Genomic DNA, 21,781 nt, shown 5'->3' on the forward strand with positions numbered 1-21,781 from the left:
GTGAAAGCATCAAGGACATATCTTCTCCAAGTTGCGGATCTGCACACTGAAACTATTTCGAAGTGTGTGTGCTAACAACGGAAATGCCATGATAGATCATGGATTACTTGTTTTGGACTCAGTGTATAAAGTTAAAATGCCACTTGCAGACATAAGAATGTGCAGTGTGCAGATTTTACAGCTGACTTCCGATAATAAAAGATTCGAGAAAAACTAGCCATCTATTTTGTTGTTTACTAACTGAAAGTAGAAAAGATGAAGGAAAGAGACTCAGTAGTGTCTTTTGTAAGCAAAGTACAAGAGCATGAGTCGAAGGGAAGCTAGCAAACAAGTCTCATTGACTTTCTTGGGATCCCTGCAAGTGCAACACCCCTTTGCACCTTCACCTATATTAATCTGGGGAGAGTTGGACTCTGCTTCCAAGTGGAGATCCCAAGAGGCTTCTCAGTTACAGCTTCAGCAATGGAAGCTCCTCTGTTGCTCCCTTTTGCCACCATCGTTGTAATTCTTCTGCTCTCCTCCGGCACCATTGCGGCCGTGGGGGAGGCTACAGCCGTGCTGGAAGAGGCGGTTCTGACGCTGGATGCTGGCAACTTCTCGGAGGTGGTGGCCAATCACGAGTTCATCGTCGTAGAGTTCTACGCGCCATGGTATGTATGGCTAAGTCGTTTCTTTAAGCAGCCGTGGTTCGACTAACCCCTGAGACCCAGTGGCTAATTAACTGATGTGTAACCACAGGTGTGGCCACTGCAAGGAACTCGCTCCAGAGGTAACCCATTTCCTTCATGTGTGTCATTCTAATCATGGAAGATGCAAAACTGAGATGTACGTGTGATATGATGCATGCAGTATGAGAAGGCAGCTTCTGTGCTGAGGAAACGTGCCCCGCCTGTTGTGCTCGCGAAGGTGGACGCATACGACGAGAATAACAAAGAGCTCAAAGACAAGTATAAGGTGCATGCGTATCCGGCCATCAAGATCATCAGGAATGGGGGGAGTGACGTGAGCGCTTACGGCGGTCCAAGGGATGCCGACGGCATCGTGGAGTACCTTAAAAAGCAGGTCGGCCCGGCATCCCTCGAGCTCAGGTCGTCAGGGGATGCAGACCGCTCAATTGATGACAAGGGGGTAGTCCTTGTAAGTCTCCCCACTATTGTGCAATTATATGCCTTGTTTTTCTTTAAATAATGAGAAATCAGTAGATGTTGTGTGTCCGAGACTTGTCTTGCAGGTTGGAGTATTTCCTGAGTTTGCTGGTATGGAGTATGAGAATTTCATGGCTGTGGCAGGCAATATGCGGACAGACTATGATTTCTTTCACACATCCGGCGCGAGCATTCTTCCACGTGGAGATAAGGCCGTTAAGGGCCCCCTTCTTCGACTATTTAAGCCGTTCGATGAACTGTTTGTCGATTCGCAGGTAAATCTATTTTTTTTTCAGATGCTGATGACTTAATGTGTATGCATTTGTTTGCATAACACTCACACACCAGTATTTTGCAATTTTCAGGATTTCGATAAGGATGCAATCAAGAAGTTCATTGAAGTGTCTGGTTTCCCTACCGTACTGGTCTTCGATGCCGACCCGACCAATCATAAGTATCTCGAAAGATACTATACCACTCCTAGTGCCAAAGTGAGTAAAAACAATCCTGAGATCCTGTTTCTTACTTCAGAACTTGCAGTTTCCACTTCATGTGCTGGAAGCAAGATTGAACATTCAATAATTTTTGCTCATTTTTTTACCTGAATCATGATATTCATAGGACAAGTGTTTGAGACTCTAAGAGTGCATTGACCTGTTTGAGATGTCGCATAAAACTTGAAATATACAATTTTGGTGCATGGTTGGACAGGCAATGCTTTTCTTGCACTTCAGCGACGACAGAGTCGAGAGCTTCAAGAGCGAGATGAATGAAGCAGCCAGGCAGCTCAGTGGTAATAACATTAGCTTTCTAATTGGTGATGTTTCAGCCGCTGACCGTGCCTTTCAGGTTTTTTACTCTTACGAGCTCTCATCATTGTTTGTTAAGTATTCTAGAACTAATCCACTGATTAGTATCCATGCGAAACCTTTCAGTTTTTCGGGCTCAAGGAAAGTGATCTTCCCCTCCTCCTTGTGGTAGCATCTACTGGCAAATATCTTAATCCAACCATGGAGCCTGACCAGCTCATACCCTGGATGAAGCAGTACATAGTTGAGGCCTAATCTACTTTACTATGCTGTTTTAGAGTACTCTTTTATTAAATATTTCCCTAACCATCTACCTTTTTGTCCATATAGTATGGAAACTTGACACCTTATGTTAAGTCAGAGCCAATCCCTAAGGTGAATGACCAACCTGTTCAAGTCGTAGTGGCTGACAATATTGATGACGTTGTTTTCAACTCTGGCAAAAATGGTTCGTTCTTCTCACTTCAACTGGTTGTCTGAGCTGAGTAATACCAGTCTTTCTGTCAGCTTTCAGTTACATTCTGTAGTTTTCTGTTGTGAAGGCAGCTTGTCTTGCCAATTCACTGCATGGCATTAATCTTTTCACAGTTCTACTCGAGTTCTATGCACCTTGGTGCGGTCATTGCCGGAAGTTAGCTCCGGTATTGGAGGAAGTTGCTGTCTTGTTCCAAGACGATGAAGATGTAGTCATAGCAAAGATGGTAATCCACTTTTTAGCTATTGTTCAATCTAAACTTTGTCATTGTCTTAGATGATACTTCTGTTAATCTATTGGTAGAGCATTTCTTAGGCATTATAAACGTCTACTCCCTCTTGTTTTGCAGGATGGCACTGCAAACGATATCCCGTCAGACTTTGAGGTCGAGGGATATCCAAGTCTGTACTTCATTCCTTCTAATGGGGGAGACCTTTTGTCATATGAGGGTGATAGGACGGCACAGGAGATCATCAACTTTGTCAATAAGAACAGGGAACCCAAACTTGGGGCCTCTGCTGCAGTGGAAGAAGTAACCCAGACCTCTGTTGTAGAAGAGGAGGTAACATCATCATCGTCATCATCAGCGTCCGTTAAAGATGAACTCTAATCAAGATGTTTGTATCGTATGTGTCCTTTTCTTTCTCAGCAACTCCTGTATTATGTCCTGTTTCTTGCTCTGTTAAATCCAATGCTCTTCTTTTGCTGCAAAAATCCAATGCTTATAAGCACCTGTGGCATGCAGGACACTCCCAAGATCTACACAACTAAGTCTACAGACTACATAGAATGAGTGTGCAGGAAGATTGTTCCGATCAGCCGTTATGCAGTTGGAAGGATACATATTTCTATCAAGTCACTGTATTTTGAATTTCTGATGTTTTAGTTCGAATTAAATAAACTCCCTGTAGGTACTTTTGACTTCATATCTTATTGCATGCAATGAGGTCCCTTATTCATGAACATGTGCTTTCACACCGAGGAATTCAACAAAGCAACAACGATTTTCCCTTTTTTTTTCCTTTGCAAAACTGAGATTGCTTGGTCATGGTAAAATGGAAAGGCGAAGATGTAAACTTTCAGTTATTACGAGCTTAATTTTGCCAACCCAGTTTTTCTTGCAGCTACAAATCACACCTTTTCAGACCCACTGACGTGCACATGTCCGAACAGGTAGAGTGCGCGATAGGAGAGGGTGGACTTTCAGAACCAGGTCGCGGTTATTACAATTAGCGTATGTCATAAGGTTTTGGAAATCTGAGAGGAAGTTAGTTCGATCCTATTACAACCACATGAGGATGGCATATGGAGGTGGCCGTGGGATGCAAAAGGAATATTTTCAACCAAATCGGTTTACTAAGCTCACTTTCAAGCAAAAAACTGAAAACTGAAAGTATGTTGGCCAAGGCGATATGGAAAGTTTGGACATTTCTCAAATGCAAATTAGGAGCTTGGCTTTTCACCAAAGAGAGGGTTTAGACAGCTGATGGGTTAGCTAAGAGTGAGCTACCTCACATCGACAAATGTGTGGTCTGCAACGCGTCACTCAGAATAAACAACATTTTTTCATCGGATTCGCCGTCGTCAATATTATTTGGGGTTTGGTCTTGAACTGGGCTGAATTGCAGAGGGTCGTGCCACCATTAGATAGATCACTTCGATATTGGTGGCAATCTGCGAGAACCAGTCTTCAACCCATAGACAAGGCAAGTTTTGACTCATTGGTTCACCACTTGGTCGATGTGGCGTGAGAGGAATGTTCGTGTCTTCAAAAATCATTCAAATTATCATCAAACAAATCAAAGCCGAAGCAAAGCTATGGAAATCATCTAGTCCTGGGTGATTCATTCCGCCTACATAGACTTTTACCAACAAATACTTTTCCTTTCATTCTCTGTTATTTGCTTATGACTAAATCATGATGTAGATCGTTCAGTGATAGGTTGTTGTAGGTCGTGTTTCCTTCTTCCTTGTATTCGTGGGCTTTTATGCCCGTCGTTGTGAACCTGTGCCTTTCTTGGCATTCTATTTCTTAATATATTCACATGAAATTCTTCTGCATGGTTTGAACAAAAAAATCTTAGTTGGATCATTTCTATTCGGGAAAAGTCTTGCAATGTACCAACAACTTACGTCAAACTGAGATCGCAGGACCAAGTCCTAAAGACCTAAACTGAGCTAAAAAAAAAAAATAGTCTAAGAAATGATGGTATCATATGATTTTACAAAACATACAAATATATTTTTGGCTAAGATGTAAAAGGTGTGTGCATTGAGAGCTATCTTTTTCTGGCATTAATCGCCCGAGAGGATTAGGATGCTCATCAGGTTATTTTCTGAAAAAGTATCAAAAATCTATTAATAATCATAATAAACATACAAATCTATACCTAATAATAAAGGAGCTAAGGTTTCTGCCAAAATTTTCGTCCAACTTTTTATTGGACCGTTTTGCCCTCCCACCGAAATACATACTACCGCACAACTGCCACGCCACGTTATACTGGTTCGTTTAATTCTGTCTCTGTTCGTCGATCGATCGCTCGGCCCTGCTTTCCCTAACTCTGGGCCGATCTCTTGCTACCGCTGCGGCCCAACACATTCACGCACAGGTAATTTCTTGTGTCAATAGTCCCACATCGCTTTTATAAACCGAGTTCAAGCAATTTATATACATAAGTTTTGGGGTTACAGCAAGTTGCCTTGGATACTAAAACCAGCTATCGGAAGCGAATTAGAGAAGGGAAATCGGATGAGGGAATTGTATGCGAAATATGAGGAAAAAAAAGGCTCCGCGGGCCAAAGAATTTGGGAAATCGGAGAATTCGAATATCGAAGGCGCAGACAGAGGGAAGTGTATGCGCAGATCCGAGGCGGGCGGCCGCACGAGGTGCAGCCATCGAGGACGCGCGCGGCACGGAGGTCGGCGATGGCCGGCGCAGGCGGCTCACGAGGCGCGCGTATCGTGGAGGAGGCGCGCGAGGGCGACGCTCTCGGGCGGCGCATGGTGCGCGGGGCGGTCGGAGGAGCGCACTGCGCCGGTCCGGTGGCGACGAAAGGCCGCGAGCGGCGCGAGCTCTCCAGGTCGAGGATTCACCCCGCGGCGAGGAGGTCACGGAGAATGTAGGGATGAAGATGGGATGGACAGGTCGAAGGAGACATGAGCTGGGACTCCTGGCGGCGGCTAGCAGGGGTTGAAGGGAACGAGGAAGGCGACGTGGACCACGTGGTAGGGTTCGTCTGCAGGCTGGACTTGGGCCACTTGGGCCTGGCTCGGCTGGCTCAGCTCATCTTCAAATTGGTGCACCTACTCCACACTCACATTCGACTGTGCACATCAGCAATGTGTATTGTGTACGGAACTATGGATGCGTGTGATTTATATTGGACTCATTATATACCTTTGTACCATACTGATGCGCGCCTTCTAATCTCTGATTTAGATTGGGCATCGCGATGGAGCATTCCGCCATCTAACAGAACTTTGTTGCTCACGACCTGAATCATCTACTGAGTTGCTTTATAATTTTACAGATTACTCTTGCTAAGTTTTGTGTTTGGTCCAGGTCCTCATCTGACTGACAATTCAAACATAAACCCATGATTTAAATTTGAGAGATACTTTTGCTGAGTTGGCTATATTTTGGAATTTTCTATTTAATCCTAGGATGCTAATTCATTAATTCCTCCTAAGATTAGCAGTGATCCATCATTTCAAAATATTTCTGTACTAATATATTTCAGTTTTGGCATCACACAATTATTATCCATTTTTTATCTCTTCTGATAACGTAAATCAATCCTTTGTAATGCATAAGCATATTTTTCTAGGCATGTTTAAAGTAACTTTTAAGCACCTCATACATGGCTTTTTTAATCATGTTCATCATGAATAGAACAAAATGTAAACACTATTTTCGTTGGCACAAGGCAGGAGAAGTGCCATCACTGATCATATCATGATGCATTTGAGTGTTTATTTCTCTCGGTGCAACGCACGGGCCCTTTTTCTAGTATCTTAATAAAATCATAAAAACTACAACCACCCGCCTCCACTTGTCTTTGGGCTTCGGGTGGGAGTTGCGTGCCCCGCGAAACCAACCCACTTCACCGTCGATCCAACACCGACCTCCTCGCCGGCCGGAGCGCCGCCGCCGCCGACGCGCCATGGACCCAGAAGCGGTGCGGCGGACACTCGAGCCCACCGCGTCCCCCGAGGACATATCGGGATCCACCCCTTACGACTCCTTCGTCATCAGCGGCGTCCGCCTGGACGCCGCCGAGCACGGCCGCGTCCTCTTCTCCTTCGTAGTCACCCCCCGCCACGCCGTAAGCCGACCCTCTCGCTCGCCCCCTGTTGAAACATTTAGCTTCCTCAATCCCTTCGAATTCGAGATGGTGACGACTGACGTTGCGTGGTGCTTGGTTCGAATTGGTTTGTGATGTGCAATTGCAGAACTCCCAGGGGTACCTCCTCAGCGGCGTCACGGCAACGCTCGCCGACCAGCTGGGGTCTGCTGCGATCTTCTCTAGCGTGGTAGGCCTGAGCGGGGTAGGCTTGAGCGAGCTAGGCTTGAGCGGTTTAGGCTTGAGCGGGGTCTCCCTCGAGATCAGCGTGTCCTACCTCGACACGGCCACCGTCGGGGTGAGACTGCAATTTCTCTCTCTCTCCTATACTTGCAAAGGATTCAGACTGATGTTCCTGCTTGTCGTCAACAGCTTTTGGTTTATGTGGGGTAAAATGTTTTGTGATGAAACATCGGTTCTCACGAAATTTCCGCGCATTTCGTGCTAGAATTAGGCGTTACCAGTTTGCTGAGGGTGTTGGGAGCAATTGATTGGGAGTAAGCCAATAAGTATGAAGCCCGTGCCTCCACCTGGGTTTGTGTTACGGAATGATGAATACATTAGGCTCATGTTAGTGAGGAATTGGACCGTGTGTCAGTAATTAATCATGCTGAAGTTCGTTCAGCTATGCTTGCCTGTCTTGCCATTTCAGGTGAACATCAAAATCAGGTTGTTGTTCTGGATCTTGCAATGGAGTATGCTTATTATGACTTGGTGTAAAGAACAGCTTTATGCTTAGTTGAAGGTGTCCAGTTAGTTGTGGGCTGAGCTCTCAGTGGTACCTGCATTGTCATTACGTGTACGACTAAACTGATAGTAAGAAATTGTTGGAAGGCAACAGAGTGAACTGTCGTTAGGTGTGGACTTTAAACTTGGTGAAAGTTGTTCGAGATTCTTGTTTTCTGCCTCCCTGTTATAATTAAGACTTGACACAGAGCAGAGCAGAGTGTTTTCACATTGTTCTAGGATAACAACTTGCAGCATTTTAGTACTTCTCGATGAATGATTAGTCATACTTGTAGTGGGTGACAGAAGCTAGGAGCCTCTAAATGCTTATCTCTCAGTTTTCCGTAAGGGTAACTAGTAGATAGTTCTAGTAGTTAGGGGCTTTTGTTTTTCTTAGATGATCTCTTGCTATGGTGATATGTTTTCTGCTTTACCCATCTTAGATGTTGGTTCTAATGCTCATTATTAATTATTTCTGGTACATCACGACTTTTATTTTGATATTCTGAGTTCTGTGCCCAAGTATAGTACTTGCCCTTAATTTAAGCTCAATGTTATTAGCATGTAATACCTACAGACCTGGGAGTACGATTCATTATTCATAAAAGGGGAAATGACTTGATGTGGAATGGTGGAAGTTTTAGTGCTTGCATATTCGTAGTCTTCTAGACAGGTCGAACTTAGTACTCTAATGAGTTAACTTTGGTGAACATTGAATGGCATCTCAGTTGGCGATAAAAGAACCATTACTTCTTAGCTTCTTACCTTTCGGTCATTTTCCTGTTGTAGAAATATAAGTTTGTATTAAACAGGTAAATTTTGCTGGATTTCACCTGCACTTCTGCACTCACTCTTTATTCATTTTCATTTCATTGATGAGCTGAGCTCTTAGTGGAGCTTGCTGGGTACAACATGGTTCCTAGAATATCTTCGTATTTTTGCTGTTATGTTAATTTCAAATGTTATTTGACACGCTGTAAACTATTTCATGCAATCTTCCAGGACGAAATAGAGGTTGAGGTGAAACTGTTGCGCGCTGGAAAATCAGTCGGTGTTGTCTCTGTTGATTTCAGGAAGAAAAGGACCGGCAAATTGATAGCTCAGGCCCGTCATACAAAGTACCTTGCTGTATCTAGCAAATTATGAGGATTCACTTCAGTTCTAAGATAACAACCTGGATATGTCCAACTCCGTATACCCTTTATCAATAGGAAATAACACCACGATGTAGTGCTGCATTGTTTGAGAAAGGCCAGTTATATTTATCTGAAATTCTGCAATACATACTGCTTTGTTCATTTCATTTTTCCTTTTCCACCTTTCTCAGATGGTATAGTTGAGAGAGTACAGTTCCTGTTCGGAACTTCACAATCACAGGAAACGGAGCAAGCCCTCCAAAATTGCATACCCAGTTCCAGCATTCCAAACGAAGTCCCAAGAACTCCTGGCAGCTAGAAAGTTACATTACTTAAATCTTGCCGTATGGATGCTTAATCTTCAGCTCGTCAAAAACTATAGTCTGCTCTCATCTTGAGGGAGATATATCCTCTCTTCATTAATAGATCATCACTGTTGTATCATTGGTTTAGTGACCGAAAATATACTGTCTAAAGATAAGTGTGTATGGTTTGCATTACCTCAACACGTGCCCTTCCAACCTATTCCAATGTTTGATTAGTCATTGTCAAGTTTCATGCGCCAACCAATAAAATCAAAAGTCTGAAATTGCGTGAGAGGGCTTTTGGTTCTATGCGATATCAATGTAGAGGTGTTGGATTCAAATCTTGGCTTTCCAAATGTAACTAAAAAATGCGCTTATACCCTTCTAACGAGATAAATGGAGGACCCTCGGGGGACTCTTCCAGGGGTTAAACGGTTTCATCCATCCGATCGAGCATTTACAGGGCACCCCGGCTGTCCATTCACGGTTCCCTATTCACAGTGTGTCCTTTTTACCCTCTAGGCTCTAGTGTTGTGAGGAACTTCTAGACATACACCAACCCAATTTTAAGTACTACCTCTGTGTCTATAAATATATGTCTGAAATTTGTTTAAATATAGATATATCAAAACGCTCTTAGTGTCTAGATTTGAATCCAACACCTCTATGCGATATCAATGTAGAGGTGTTGGATTCAAATCTCGGCTTTCCAAATGTAACTAAAAAATGCGCTTATACCCTTCTAACGAGATAAATTAAGGACCCTCAGGGGACTCTCCTAGGGGTTAAACGTTTTCATCCATCCGATCGAGCATTTACAGGGCACCCCGGCTGTCCATTCACGGTTCCCTATTCACGGTGTGTCCTTTTTACTCTCTAGGCTCTAATGTTGTGAGGAACTTCTAGACATACACCAACCCAATTTTAAGTACTACCTCTGTGTCTATAAATAGATGTCTGAAATTTATTTAAATATAGATATATCAAAACGCTCTTAGTGTCTAGATACATCAAGATCTAGACAAATCTTAGACATCTATTTATAGACGGAGGGAATATTTCCTCCGATTTATATTACTTACACTAATATTTAATATCGAGAGATACCAATTACACTCAGCCTCTGCAACAACGTGATACCCTAATGATAATACGGATGCACACAACCAAAAAAAGAAAAAAAAACTAAGAAATGAAAAGTCCCGCTACGATATTCTAGCCTAGGCAGCAACAATACATCCACCACCAAGACAACACATGAACTCCAAGCTCTTCAAAAGTGATGCCTTCATGAAGGGAACAATGCACAAGCGCCATCGTCGTCCGATCAAAAGACCTTAGGTTTTCACCCCGAAGATAGTCACGCTCTCAAAACAATGCCTTCAACAAGGTCATTGTCAGGCACAACCAATTAAGGTCTGACCTTGAATTTTCATCCTGAGAGGTAAGATTCTGAAGCCTAAAATACCAAGCAAGTCCCTCAACATCGTAGACACTCGAACCTCCATTGCTATTCCTCTAATCTGGCCTTCATGATATTCTCCGCCTATGATTTCACCATGGATCGGACCAGAATATTATCATCTCATGGCAACATAGAGCAGAGCTTCACGCTACTCCCTCCAAAACCAAACGATCGGCATAAAAGCATGGGTATGCATGACCGAATACCACCCGATCCAGCGCATAACGTGCACTATTACATTCGTCGGCGGAGCCTTCCGAAACTCGACACTCTAGTCAAAATCCAGTAGGACATGCATCAAGTAGATATCTGTCTTGGCGCGAGAGGAACCATAGGACCACCGCCTTTATTCAGACCGAGCCTCCACGCAACCGGCCATCCTCGCCGCTGTCACACTGAAACCGACAAAACAAACGACCCTAGGACGCGGGCGGGATCTAGCAGGCTACACAACGGCCCTCGACTGTCGTGAAACCTTGGCCCGCCAAGCCCATCTGGGCCTAGATCGGTCCCTAGCCGCACCTCCGCCGGAAGCAACCAGAGGCCGCCGCCAACAGCATTCACCGAGGGCCGCCGCTGCCCTAGCCGTCGGTCGCCTCCGCACCCCACCACCAGCCATGCCGCCACAGGATGGCGAACCTAGGCGGGAGACCTAGGCTCGCGGCATGCCTCCACCGGCAGGCCAAAGAGCCACCACCTGGCAGGAGAACGCAGCCCCGACCGCCGACCACGGCCATCCCGTAAACGCCGCCCCAGCCGCATCTTCAAGGACAACCGCCGCAATCCCCCCCCCAACCCTAGCACCTTAGGTACCAGGGAGCCACTGGCACCGCGGCCGACGCCGGCAGGGGGAGAGCTCGAGGGAGGGAGGGAAGGAGGCAACGGGATTTTTGAGCCCCCGATGGCGCCCTGGGGAACACCGCGGGAGGGGAGGGACCGGCAGGCACGTGATGACATCAGTTCAGTGACAAGTAATTGTAGAAACATCTATTTTAGGAACAAGTAATGTGGATCAAAGGGAGTAAAAACCAGCTAACAACTATACAAACCATTCGAGCCGGCCTCGCTCCTGCCCTCACAAAGTCTGGCAAAGTTTATGGTAGAAGCTGTCGCGAGGCAGGGGTCCACCCATGAGGCTTGGAAGTCAACAGTCTCTGAATTGTCTTTGGGCTTCGGGTGGTAGTTGCGTGCCCCGCGAAACCAACCCACGACTACAAGAGGACTCACTTCATCCTCCGATCCAACACCGACCTCCTCGCCGGCCGGAGCGCCGCCGCCGCGCCATGGACCCAGAAGCGGTGCGGCGGACACTCGAGCCCACCGCGTCCCCCGAGGACATATCGGGATCCACCCCTTACGACTCCTTCGTCATCAGCGGCGTCCGCCTTGACGCCGCCGAGCACGGCCGCGTCCTCTGCTCCTTCCTAGTCGCCCCACGCCACGCCGTAAGCCACCCTCTCCCTCCCTGCTGGAACATTTAGCTTCCTCGCGCCATTCGAATTCGATACGGTGACGGCGTGTGGTGTTTCGTTCGAATTGGTGGTGATTTGCAATTGCAGAGCCCCCAAGGCTATCTCCTCAGCGGCGTCACGGCAACGCTCGCCGACCAGATGGGGTCGGCTGTGATCTACTCCATCGGGGTAGGCTTCAGCGGGGAAGACTTCAGCGGTGTAGGCTTGAGCGGGGTCTCCCTCGAGATCAGCGTGTCCTACGTTGACACGGCCACCGTCGGGGTGAGACTGCAATTTCTCTCTTACAAAGGCTTCAGACTTACGTTCCTGCTTGTCATCAACAGCCTTCCGTTTATGTGGCCTAAAATGGTTTGTGATAAAAAAAAAAGCGATTCTGACGAAATTTCCGAGCATTTCGTGCTAGGATTAGGCGTTACCAGTTTGCTGAGGCGTTGGGAGCAATTGATTGGGAGTAAGCCTGTAGATATGAAGCCTGTGCCTCCACCTGGGTTTGTGTTAAAGAATACACCAGGCTCATGTTAGGGAGGAATTGGGCCGGGTCTCAGTAATTACACTATATCGTCCTGAAGTTTGTTCTGCTGTCTGATCTCTGTCAGCCAGCCATTTTCAGGTGAACATCAAAATCAGATTGTTGTTCTGGATCTTGCAATTGGTTATACGGAGTACTTGTTATGACTTGGTGTTAAGACCAGCTTTATGCTTAGTTGAAGGTGTCACTTAGTTGTGGGTTGAGCTCTCAGTGGTAACTGCATTGTTATTACGTGTACGACTAAACTAATAGTAAGAAGCTGCTGGAAGGAGACAGGTGTGGACTTTGAACTTGGTGAAAGTTGTTTGAGATTCTTGTTTTCTGCCTCCTTGTCATAATTAGGATTTGACCCAGATCAGAGCAGCAAAGTGTTTTCACTTTGTTCTAGAATAGTACTTCTCCATGAATGGTTAGTTATGCTCATAGTGGGTGACAGAAGCTAGGAGCCTCTAAATACTTATCTCTCAGCTTTCTGTAAGGGTGACCACAGCAATCTGAATCAGTGTCCTCTACATAGATACTAGTAGTTAGGAAGCTTTTCGTTTTTTCAGATGATCTTTTGATATGGTGATATGATTTCTGTTTTACCCATCTTAGATGTTGGTATACTGCTCATTTAATTGTTAGCACATCACGATTATTGTTTTCATATTCTGACATTCATCTCAGAAGGTTACTCCTGATTGTTTTATTTTCTCCTCTTGAGTTGTGCGCCCGAGTATAGTACATGCGCTTGCTTTAAGTTCAGTGTAATTAGCAGATAATACCTACAGAGGTGGAGTAAGATTCGTAAAAGGGGAAATGACGTGATGTGGAATGGTGGAAGTTTTAGTGCTTGCTTATTCGTAGTCTTCTAGAAAGGTTGAAGTTCGTAATTTGATGAGCTAAATTTTGTGAACATGGGAGAATGACATCTCAACTGGCAATAAAAGGACCATTACTTTAGCTTCTTACCTTTCGGTCATTTTCCTATTGCAGAAATATAAGTTTGTTTCAAACAGGTAAATGTTGTTGGATTCAATGCACATGCAATTCTGCACTCACTCTTTATTCATCTTCATTTCTTTGATGGGCTGAGCTCTGAGTGGACCTTGGTGTGTAACATGGTTCCTGGAATCAGTTTAGATCAGAACTATGGTCATGTTGTTAAGATATTGCTCTGAAGAATCCAAACAGCTTTTCAGCTTGCTTGGCTATATTTCTTGCTAGATTAGCATGAGAAGGCTTGATTAGTTTTCAACATATCTTTGTCTTTTTGTTGTTATGTTAATTTCAGACATTATTTTACATGCTGTAAACTATTTTATGCAATTTTCCAGGAAGAAATAGAGGTTGAGGGGAAGCTGTTGCGTGCTGGAAAATCAGTCTGTGTTGTCTCTATTGATTTCAGGAAGAAAAGGACCGGCACATTGATAGCTCAGGCCCGTCATACAAAGTACCTTGCTGTATCTAGCAAATTGTGAGGATTTACTTCAGTACTAAGATAACAACCTGGTTATGCCTAACTCTGTTTACCCTTTATCAATAGGCAATAACACCATCATTTAGTGTTGCATTGTTTAAGAAAGTCCGTTATATTTATCTGAAATTCTGCCTACGAACTGCTTCGCTCATTTCATTTTCTCTTTTCCACCTTCCTCAGGTGATATCATTGACAGAGTACAGTTCTGTTCAGACCTTCAAAATCAAAGGAAACGGAGCAAGCACTTCAAAATTCCATACCCAGTTCCAGCATCCCAAACAAAGTCTCAAGAATTCCTTGCAGCTACTCCCTCTGTTTCATAATGTAAAACGTTTTGGCGAACTAGGAGTATTTTAGTTTGCCAAAACATCTTAGATCATGGAACAGAGTAGTTGAAAGTAACAACACTTAAATCTTGTCGTATGGATGCTTAATCTTCAGTTCATCGAAAACTGTAGTCTACCCTCATGATGAGGGAGATAGATCCTCTCTTCATTAATTGATCATATCACTGTTGTTTCATTGGTTTAGTGACTAAAAATTTACTGTCTAAAGATAAGTGTGTATGGTTTTCCTTACCTAAACGTGTTCTTATCCAACCTATTCCAATGTTTGATTAATCATTGTTAAGTTTCATGCACCAACCAGTTCATCAAAGTAGAGGTGTTGGATTCAAATCTTGCCTTTCCAAATTTAACTAAAAAAAGGTCCCCCGAGTCACACGTGGGTAAAGACTAGATCTAAATGGAAGGAACCCTACCCCTGCTACTGTTGCTGTGAAAAGAGGAGGCCGGCCTCCTCTTCCCCGTCGTCTCCAGCTGGCAAAGCCGCTGGAAAGGAGAGGGAGAGGAGCCAGGGACATCATAAGTAAAGAGCTCGGTCAAAGGAATAACCAAGACAACGATTTATCCCGAAGTTTACTTCCCAACGAAACCTAGTCTCCACTGGAGAGGTGTCGAAGACCAATGCTTATCCAAGGGTTACAATAGCTCACCATAATCTCCTCGCGCTCTTGCTCAATTTAAGATGCCACAATCCAGTAGACAACCTTCTAGTGTGTTCATCAAACCAGTACAATCTTGGGCATTCTGCACAATTTGATTGGAAGCTCTCAAGTAGTCCACCGCGAGCTTTACAGCACAATGATTGAGCTCCTTAACACTACCAAGCCATCTAAGGTTCCAAGAACCCAAGAGAAATAAACTCGAGGTAACCTATAATAATTAGCTCATAAACTTTTACCAACTCATTCTCCGTAGAGAACTCAACCCAATGCACATAATGCAATGACAAGAACACATGTGCTCATCTTTACACACAAGTAGAAGGACGGACAAAGATTGACGCTAGACGTCAACGAGGACGTGCGAGACCTGTAGTTGGATGGTTAGGAGGGCAGTGGCACTCCCAATCCACCAGAGTTCAAATTCCAGATTTGACACTTCGGTATCTCATTAAAAAGAGAAATATTCTTCAGTGGGAAGAGACGTTCCCATCGACAGCGAGACACCCGTGGTGACTTCGTCAATCTCAAGACCCGCTGGATTATTTTTTGAACTCAGTCTCTCGGAGGTGCTCATAGGGGTAGGGTGTGCATGCATTCGTAGGGTGAGTGTATGTAAGTATGTATGTGTGAGCGTCTACGTATGTACTGTGTTTCACAAAATGAAAATAACACAAGTGCTCAAGTCCTTCACTTCCAAATTCCACCAAAACTACAAAAGCTATGGGAAATACGAGAGAAATAACAAAAAAGGAGAACACCAAAATTTTCAAAGATCTAGATTCAGTAAGTTTTCCTCACTAAGAGAGAATATTGATAGGTGGAAATATAGATCTAGATCTCCTCTCATTTTTCGCTTAAATTGGAGCAAAAATCATAGGATGGAAAAGAAGATAGCAAGCTCAAAGAAGTTTAACAATGGATGAAAAAGCTTAAAGAATCGTTGGGGAAGAAGTGTTGGAGATAGTGCCTATCTCAAAAGTTCATAATAGTTTTGTGTCATTCTATAACTTTATTAATCGGAAAAAATATACATGTGTGGTATTGTAAGCAAACCAGGGTCCCTAGTAAGCATATATGCGAATTAGCTTATTGTGGTCATTATCAGTCATGAACATACACGTACGTCATTTGATAATGGGATCATATCATTATATCATTAGGTGAATGATATGATGGACATACCCAATATAAGTACTATAACGCAATCAAATCACAAAGTTCAACGTTACCATGTTTATGAAAACGTAGTGATCTAATCCTTAAACCGTGAGATCATATCCAATCACTCACCGGAGTCTGCTTTGACTGCATCAACCTTCACACCATAACAAAGTGATCATAATGGTGTTGTTGGGTATTCCGAAGGGATGGGTTGAGACGTATGCGTCAAGAGCACGGGATTTGTTCATCCACATGACAGACATATACTTTGGGTCCACTCGATGAGATTACATCCATAAAGTTGTGCAACGTATGCCTAGATCAGGAATCACACGGAACGAGTTGAGTAGCCTTGTCGGTAACAAGATCGAACTAGGTATGGTGATGCCGATGATTATATCTTGAACGAGTGTCGGTACCGAAGTAACAAAGGGAAGAGGACTCAACCTAATGATTCAAACGACGACCATATATTTGTGAAATTCACATGGGTCATTATAGGTATCCCGATCCCATTATTAATCGTTGACCGGATAGGTGCATGCTTAAGGGTTAGCGATGCATAGAGATCATTTTGGAAATTGAAACCACCGGAGAAAGAGAGAGAGAGAGTACCGAAAAAGGTTCCGGGAGAATCCAAAGGGTGTTTTGAGTGCTACGGGGGTACTAGCAATCTAGCATGCTCAGTGATAGTGTCACTCATGGGAGCTAAGCGGTACTAAGTACTAACTCTTGGCACACATGTACTACCGGGCCTGAGATAATTGCTGAAACAACATAGACCAAAACTATTGCAACTTTTGTATCTAAACTCCGAACAAGATGAAACCAATTTAGTTGGAAATGTTAAGAATCAGTAGAGGATATTTTATCACAAATTTAGAGACGTGGACCCTCAATCAATGAATAACCGGTAAAATCTCTAACATACAAAACTCAAAAAGTTTTACATATGAAATCCATTTTCGGTAACCTAGAGCTTTTCATAAAAATTACCACAAGCTCTATATCCTCACATGGATAAGAAACAAATAACTCTCACTTGACCAGCCTTCAGGCTAGTCCTTGAACATCTTGGTCTTCACTTTCTTCTTCTTTCAACCTTGATGGCAAAAAATGGATCAAGTATGTGGTCTATGGCTAAATCCTACAAACATTAATCTACATGGATTTTCATTAATTACCAAAACAACACGTGGGGGCAAGCACTTTCAACTCTATTACAAATAGTGGAGATTTTAATAAAACTATCGATCTTTATACATAACTAAGAAAAAGTGGGTTGCCCATCCAATCGAAAGGATACTTACGGAAGTACAAGCAAGAGAGCGGGGATTCTATCGTGCAGGGTTCTGTACCGTGCAAGCCCCACCTTCTCCCTTGTTCCACACTTCACAAAGTTTGTGTTAGTTTCTTTCTTTATCATTCCTCACTTTGCAGGATCTAAATCTCGAACTAGAAATATCTGTAGCTTTTAAACGAAAAGCCCAATTTGATACCATTTGAATATTTGGGTTCCTAGTAAAGCAAGCTTGAAAACAACATTGATATTGAATATATGTTGATAATATTCAGAAAATTACTTGTGAAACTTGGTGAAAATTTTAAAAAGTTTATGGAAGATTGTGATTCTTTTGTAACAATTTATTTCACTGTGTATCAAACTTGGTTCATCAGAGTTAGAAAATAATTAGTAATTTCCTTAGAGTCCAAACCATAAAATATATTCATGAAAACAAGACGAACAATATCGAATTTCAAGTTCTAATCCTAATGGAAACACATGATGGTTGCATTAAAACTATAGTGACCACAACTTGGCGACACATCATTTGTGTATCTAGTTTTATGGAGGTTTATTGTGAATCATTATGTTTGAATGTGTTTCACCATACTTGAAACTTGCATTAGACGTGTTCAATAAATTTATCAAATAGAAAAAATGTTAAACAATGAAATATAATTTAGATTTCGAAAATATTAATTTTGATATTGGTTTAGGAATTTATATTCCAAATATTGTCAAAACAAATCTGTTTTGGGCTTGTTTAAAAGATATTGTTGAAAGAAATATAAAATTAAAATAAATTGCTAATGTAATATTTATTCCAAAAAATTGAAATGGTTTTATTTCGACATATATGACTCTTTCAAATCTAGGGTTGAAAATCAAGTGGGTGTACTAAGGGATGGAGAAAAGTGTTAGTGGTGTTGCACGCATAATACCATATATGCATACAAAATTAAAGAATTTCCTTTATTGTGTGAGTCCACAATGAAAGAGGTTCCTTTTATATCCAAATCTGATATCAATCACCAAGGGCGCTTTTGGTAGCTCTCATGTTCTTCAGCCATGTCTGGTGAGAATGAATTGGGTTCCCAGAGGGTATCTGGGTTGTGGCAAGCACTTAAGGCACTCCTAGGGCAAGCCTGAGAGGAAAGTGGGAGATGGAGACATGGCGATGGAGACCGCATGCCGATGATAATGGTGGTGATGAAGGACTCCAAACCATCCTCTTTGGCGTGGAGAAAGAGAGAGAGATCTAATCCCAAAAACCTCGACCGCGATGGTGATGTGACTAAGGTTCACAAAAAGATCATCAACATTGGGACGACAACTCTTTCGTGTATATGTAGGTCTGGGTGAGAGGAGCAGTCGAGGCAAGACATGAGGGCCCACCATGGCGCGGCCTTGGAGGTGGGTCTGTGCCATGGGCCCTCGCTGGCACCTCGCTAGCCTTTAGGCACTCTTCTTCGGCATGTTGGAATTCTCCCTCACAAAAACTTCCTAGGTATTTTTTTCTCAATTTTATTTCATTCATTTTGTGCACGAAAAAACAGAAAGGAGATTTTGCTAAAATCAACATCAATTTTGGCATATTTATTCCATGTTTCGGTGTAATTTTGGCTATTCCATGAGCAAAGTGATAGGAAAGTAGTTACATTTTGGATGTATCAATAGGGTTTCACACCAGACTCATTCCCGCACTCCAACCTGAACTCTCTCATTCACCTCAAACTTCTTTCTCATTGCTTCCACCCATTCCACTAGTGTAGCCATGCCTCCCAGTGCCTCGATTTAGTGCAAGTGTTGCAGAATGCTGAGACAAGGTTGATGGCGGTATGCAAGAGATGCGAGAGATACCTACCTGCGAATCTAAAACATGAACCATGAGAATGATGTAAGGAACATGAACTGAACGTTAGTTCTACTGTTTGTATTTTTCTTATCATTTTTGTAATTTTGTTTTCCTTTTAGTGTGTGTTGTCTCTTTTCCCTTCCCAAGGATGGAAGGTTTTGGCGAGGGAGCTAGTAATAAATAAACCTCACTTTCTATCCCAAATGACATTGTTGAAGTTCCTTTGATTCCTTCGAGTATAATTTGTTACTCGTACTCCTAATGGCTTTTAAAAAAACGATATATGACAGTTTTAGTAATTGGTGAACCTCGTAATCATTGCACATAGCATAATGGCTTGAATGTTTGTGGTTTTGGATTGTCTGCCCCGCCACACCAACCCACAGGAGGCCGTGCCACTCCATCCCCGATCCAATAACGACCTCCTCGCCGGCCGGAGCGCCGCCGCCGCGCCATGGACCCGGAAGCGGTGCGGCGGACCCTCGAGCCCACGGCCTCCCCCGCGGACATCTTGGGCTCCACCCGTTACTACGCCTTCGTCATGAGCGGCGTCCGCCTCGACTCCGCCGAGCACGGCCGCGTCCTCTGCTCCTTCGTCGTCACCCCCCGCCACGCCGTAAGCTACACGATCCCTCCCCCCGCAGAAAGTAGCTTCCTTATTTAGATATGGTGACTGCGTGTGGTGATTGGTTCGAATCGGTGGCGATCTGCAGAACTCCCAAGGGTACCTCCTCAGCGGCGTCACGGCAACGCTCGCCGACCAGTTGGGGGCGGCCGTGTTCTACGCCAGCGGGATCGACTCGAGCGGGGTCTCCCTCGAGATCAACTTGTCCTTCGTCGACACGGCCACCGTCGGGGTGAGACCAATTTCTCTATCCCCTCTACTCACCAAGGGTTCACACTTCGTTCCTGTTCCTGTTCCTGCATTTCGTGCTAGCATTGTGCAATCGGCAAATTAGGCCTTGCCAATTTGCTGAGGCATTGGAAGCAACAAATTTGGAGTAAGCCAGTAGACGTGGCCCATGCCTCCAGCCGGGTTTGTGTTAAGGAATACATCAGGCTCATGTTAGGAACGAATTGGATCGGGTGTCAGTAATTACACTATATCATTCTGAAGCTCGTTCTGGTGTCTGATTTCTGTCAGCTATGCTTATCTGTCTTGCCGTTTCAGGTGAACATCAAAATCAGATTATTCTTCTGAATCTTGCAATTGGGTATGCTTGTTATGACTTGGTTTTAAGAGCAGCTTTATGCCTAGCTGAAGGTGTCACTTAGTTGTGGATTGGGCTCTACCTGCATTGTTATTACATGTATGACTAAACCGATAACAAGAAGTTGTTGGGAGGAGACATGAGTGAACTGTGGTTAGGTGTGGAATTTGAACTTGGTGAAAGTTGTCCGAGATTCTTGTTTTCTGCCTCCTTGTTATAATTAAGATTTGACCGAGAGCAGAGCAGTAGAGTGTTTTCACTTTGTTCTAGGATAACAATGGTGCAACATTTTAATACTTCTCCATGAATGATTAGCCATTCTCATAGTGGGTGACAGAAGCTAGGAGCCTCTAAATGCTTACCTCTCAGTTTCCGTAAGGGTGACCACAGTATAGTACTTGCGCTTGTAGTACATCACGATTTTTATTTTGATAATCTGAATTCTATGCCCAAGTATAGTACTTGCAATTACTAAGTTCAATGTCATAGCAGCTAATACATACACAGGAGAAATGATGTGATGTGGAAATTGAATGGTGGAAGTTTTAGTGCTTGCATATTTGTAATCTTCTAGAATGGTCAAATTTGGTAATTTAATGAGTTAACTTTTCAGTTGGCGATAAAAGGACCATTACCTCTTAGCTTCTTACCTTTTGGTCATTTTCCTACTGTAGAAATATAAGACTATTAAACAGGTAAATGTTGTTGGGTTCAATGCACCTGCAGGTCTGCACTCACTCTTTATTCATTTTCATTGCTTTGATGGGCTGAGCTCTGAGTGGAGCTTGGTGGTACAACATGGTTTCTAGAATCAGTTCAGGATCAGAATTACGGTCATGTACTCATGTTGTTAAGATATTGCTAAACGGCTGTCCAGCTTGCTTGGCTATATTTCTTGCTAGTTAAGCGTGACAAGGCTTGGTTAATTTTGAACATATCTTCATATTTTTGTTGTTGTGATAATTTCAGACGTTTTTTGACACATTGTAAACTATGTTACTATGTAATTTTCCAGGAAGAAATAGAGGTTGAGGGGAAGCTGTTGCGTGCTGGAAAATCAATCGGTATTGTCTCTGTTGATTTCAGGAAGAAAAGGACCGGCAAATTGATGGCTCAGGCCCGTCATACAACATATCTTGCTGTATCTAGCAAATTGTGAGGATTTACCTCAGTTCTAAGATGACACCATTGTTATGTCCAGCTCTTTTTACCCTGTATGCATAGACAACACCTCCACGATGTAGTGCTACATTTTTTAAGAAAGGCATGTTATACCTATCTGAAAATCTAGAATACACACTGCTCTGCTCATTTCAATTTCTCTTTTCCACCTGTCACAAGTGATATCATCGAGAGAGTACAGTTCTTCTTCGGAACTTCACAATCATAAAC

General features: G+C 43.5%; 4 protein-coding genes across 5 annotated transcripts; all 4 read left to right on the forward strand.

The window, feature by feature from the left end:
* The first annotated feature begins 462 nt into the window (after positions 1 to 462).
* On the forward strand, positions 463 to 3,446 carry LOC124675106 (protein disulfide isomerase-like 1-2). 2 transcript variants are annotated; one of them, XM_047211176.1, is made up of 11 exons: positions 463 to 650; positions 739 to 769; positions 850 to 1,137; positions 1,232 to 1,420; positions 1,511 to 1,636; positions 1,857 to 1,994; positions 2,081 to 2,197; positions 2,285 to 2,402; positions 2,543 to 2,655; positions 2,779 to 3,055; positions 3,175 to 3,446. In XM_047211176.1, the coding sequence occupies exons 1-10, from the start codon at positions 463 to 465 to the stop codon at positions 3,037 to 3,039; spliced, it is 1,569 nt and encodes a 522-aa protein (XP_047067132.1). In that variant the 3' UTR covers positions 3,040 to 3,055; positions 3,175 to 3,446. The 2 variants fall into 2 exon arrangements, with proteins under 2 accessions (XP_047067132.1, XP_047067133.1); XM_047211177.1 differs by having other exon boundaries at positions 2,779 to 2,991.
* Positions 3,447 to 6,590: 3,144 nt separating this feature from the next.
* On the forward strand, positions 6,591 to 8,800 carry LOC124670747 (acyl-coenzyme A thioesterase 13-like). Its single transcript, XM_047207226.1, has 3 exons — positions 6,591 to 6,758; positions 6,886 to 7,074; positions 8,505 to 8,800. Exons 1-3 carry the CDS (start codon positions 6,597 to 6,599, stop codon positions 8,646 to 8,648), a joined length of 495 nt encoding a protein of 164 aa, XP_047063182.1. The 5' UTR covers positions 6,591 to 6,596; the 3' UTR covers positions 8,649 to 8,800.
* A 2,838-nt stretch (positions 8,801 to 11,638) lies between these two features.
* On the forward strand, positions 11,639 to 14,004 carry LOC124670748 (acyl-coenzyme A thioesterase 13-like). Its single transcript, XM_047207227.1, has 3 exons — positions 11,639 to 11,853; positions 11,968 to 12,141; positions 13,729 to 14,004. The coding sequence occupies exons 1-3, from the start codon at positions 11,692 to 11,694 to the stop codon at positions 13,870 to 13,872; spliced, it is 480 nt and encodes a 159-aa protein (XP_047063183.1). The 5' UTR covers positions 11,639 to 11,691; the 3' UTR covers positions 13,873 to 14,004.
* Positions 14,005 to 19,564: 5,560 nt separating this feature from the next.
* On the forward strand, positions 19,565 to 21,706 carry LOC124670750 (acyl-coenzyme A thioesterase 13-like). Its single transcript, XM_047207228.1, has 3 exons — positions 19,565 to 19,794; positions 19,892 to 20,035; positions 21,405 to 21,706. Exons 1-3 carry the CDS (start codon positions 19,633 to 19,635, stop codon positions 21,546 to 21,548), a joined length of 450 nt encoding a protein of 149 aa, XP_047063184.1. The 5' UTR covers positions 19,565 to 19,632; the 3' UTR covers positions 21,549 to 21,706.
* Positions 21,707 to 21,781: the final 75 nt, after the last annotated feature.

This window comes from Lolium rigidum, chromosome 7 (genome assembly GCF_022539505.1).
Source record: "Lolium rigidum isolate FL_2022 chromosome 7, APGP_CSIRO_Lrig_0.1, whole genome shotgun sequence".
NCBI classification, from domain to species: Eukaryota; Viridiplantae; Streptophyta; class Magnoliopsida; order Poales; family Poaceae; genus Lolium; species Lolium rigidum.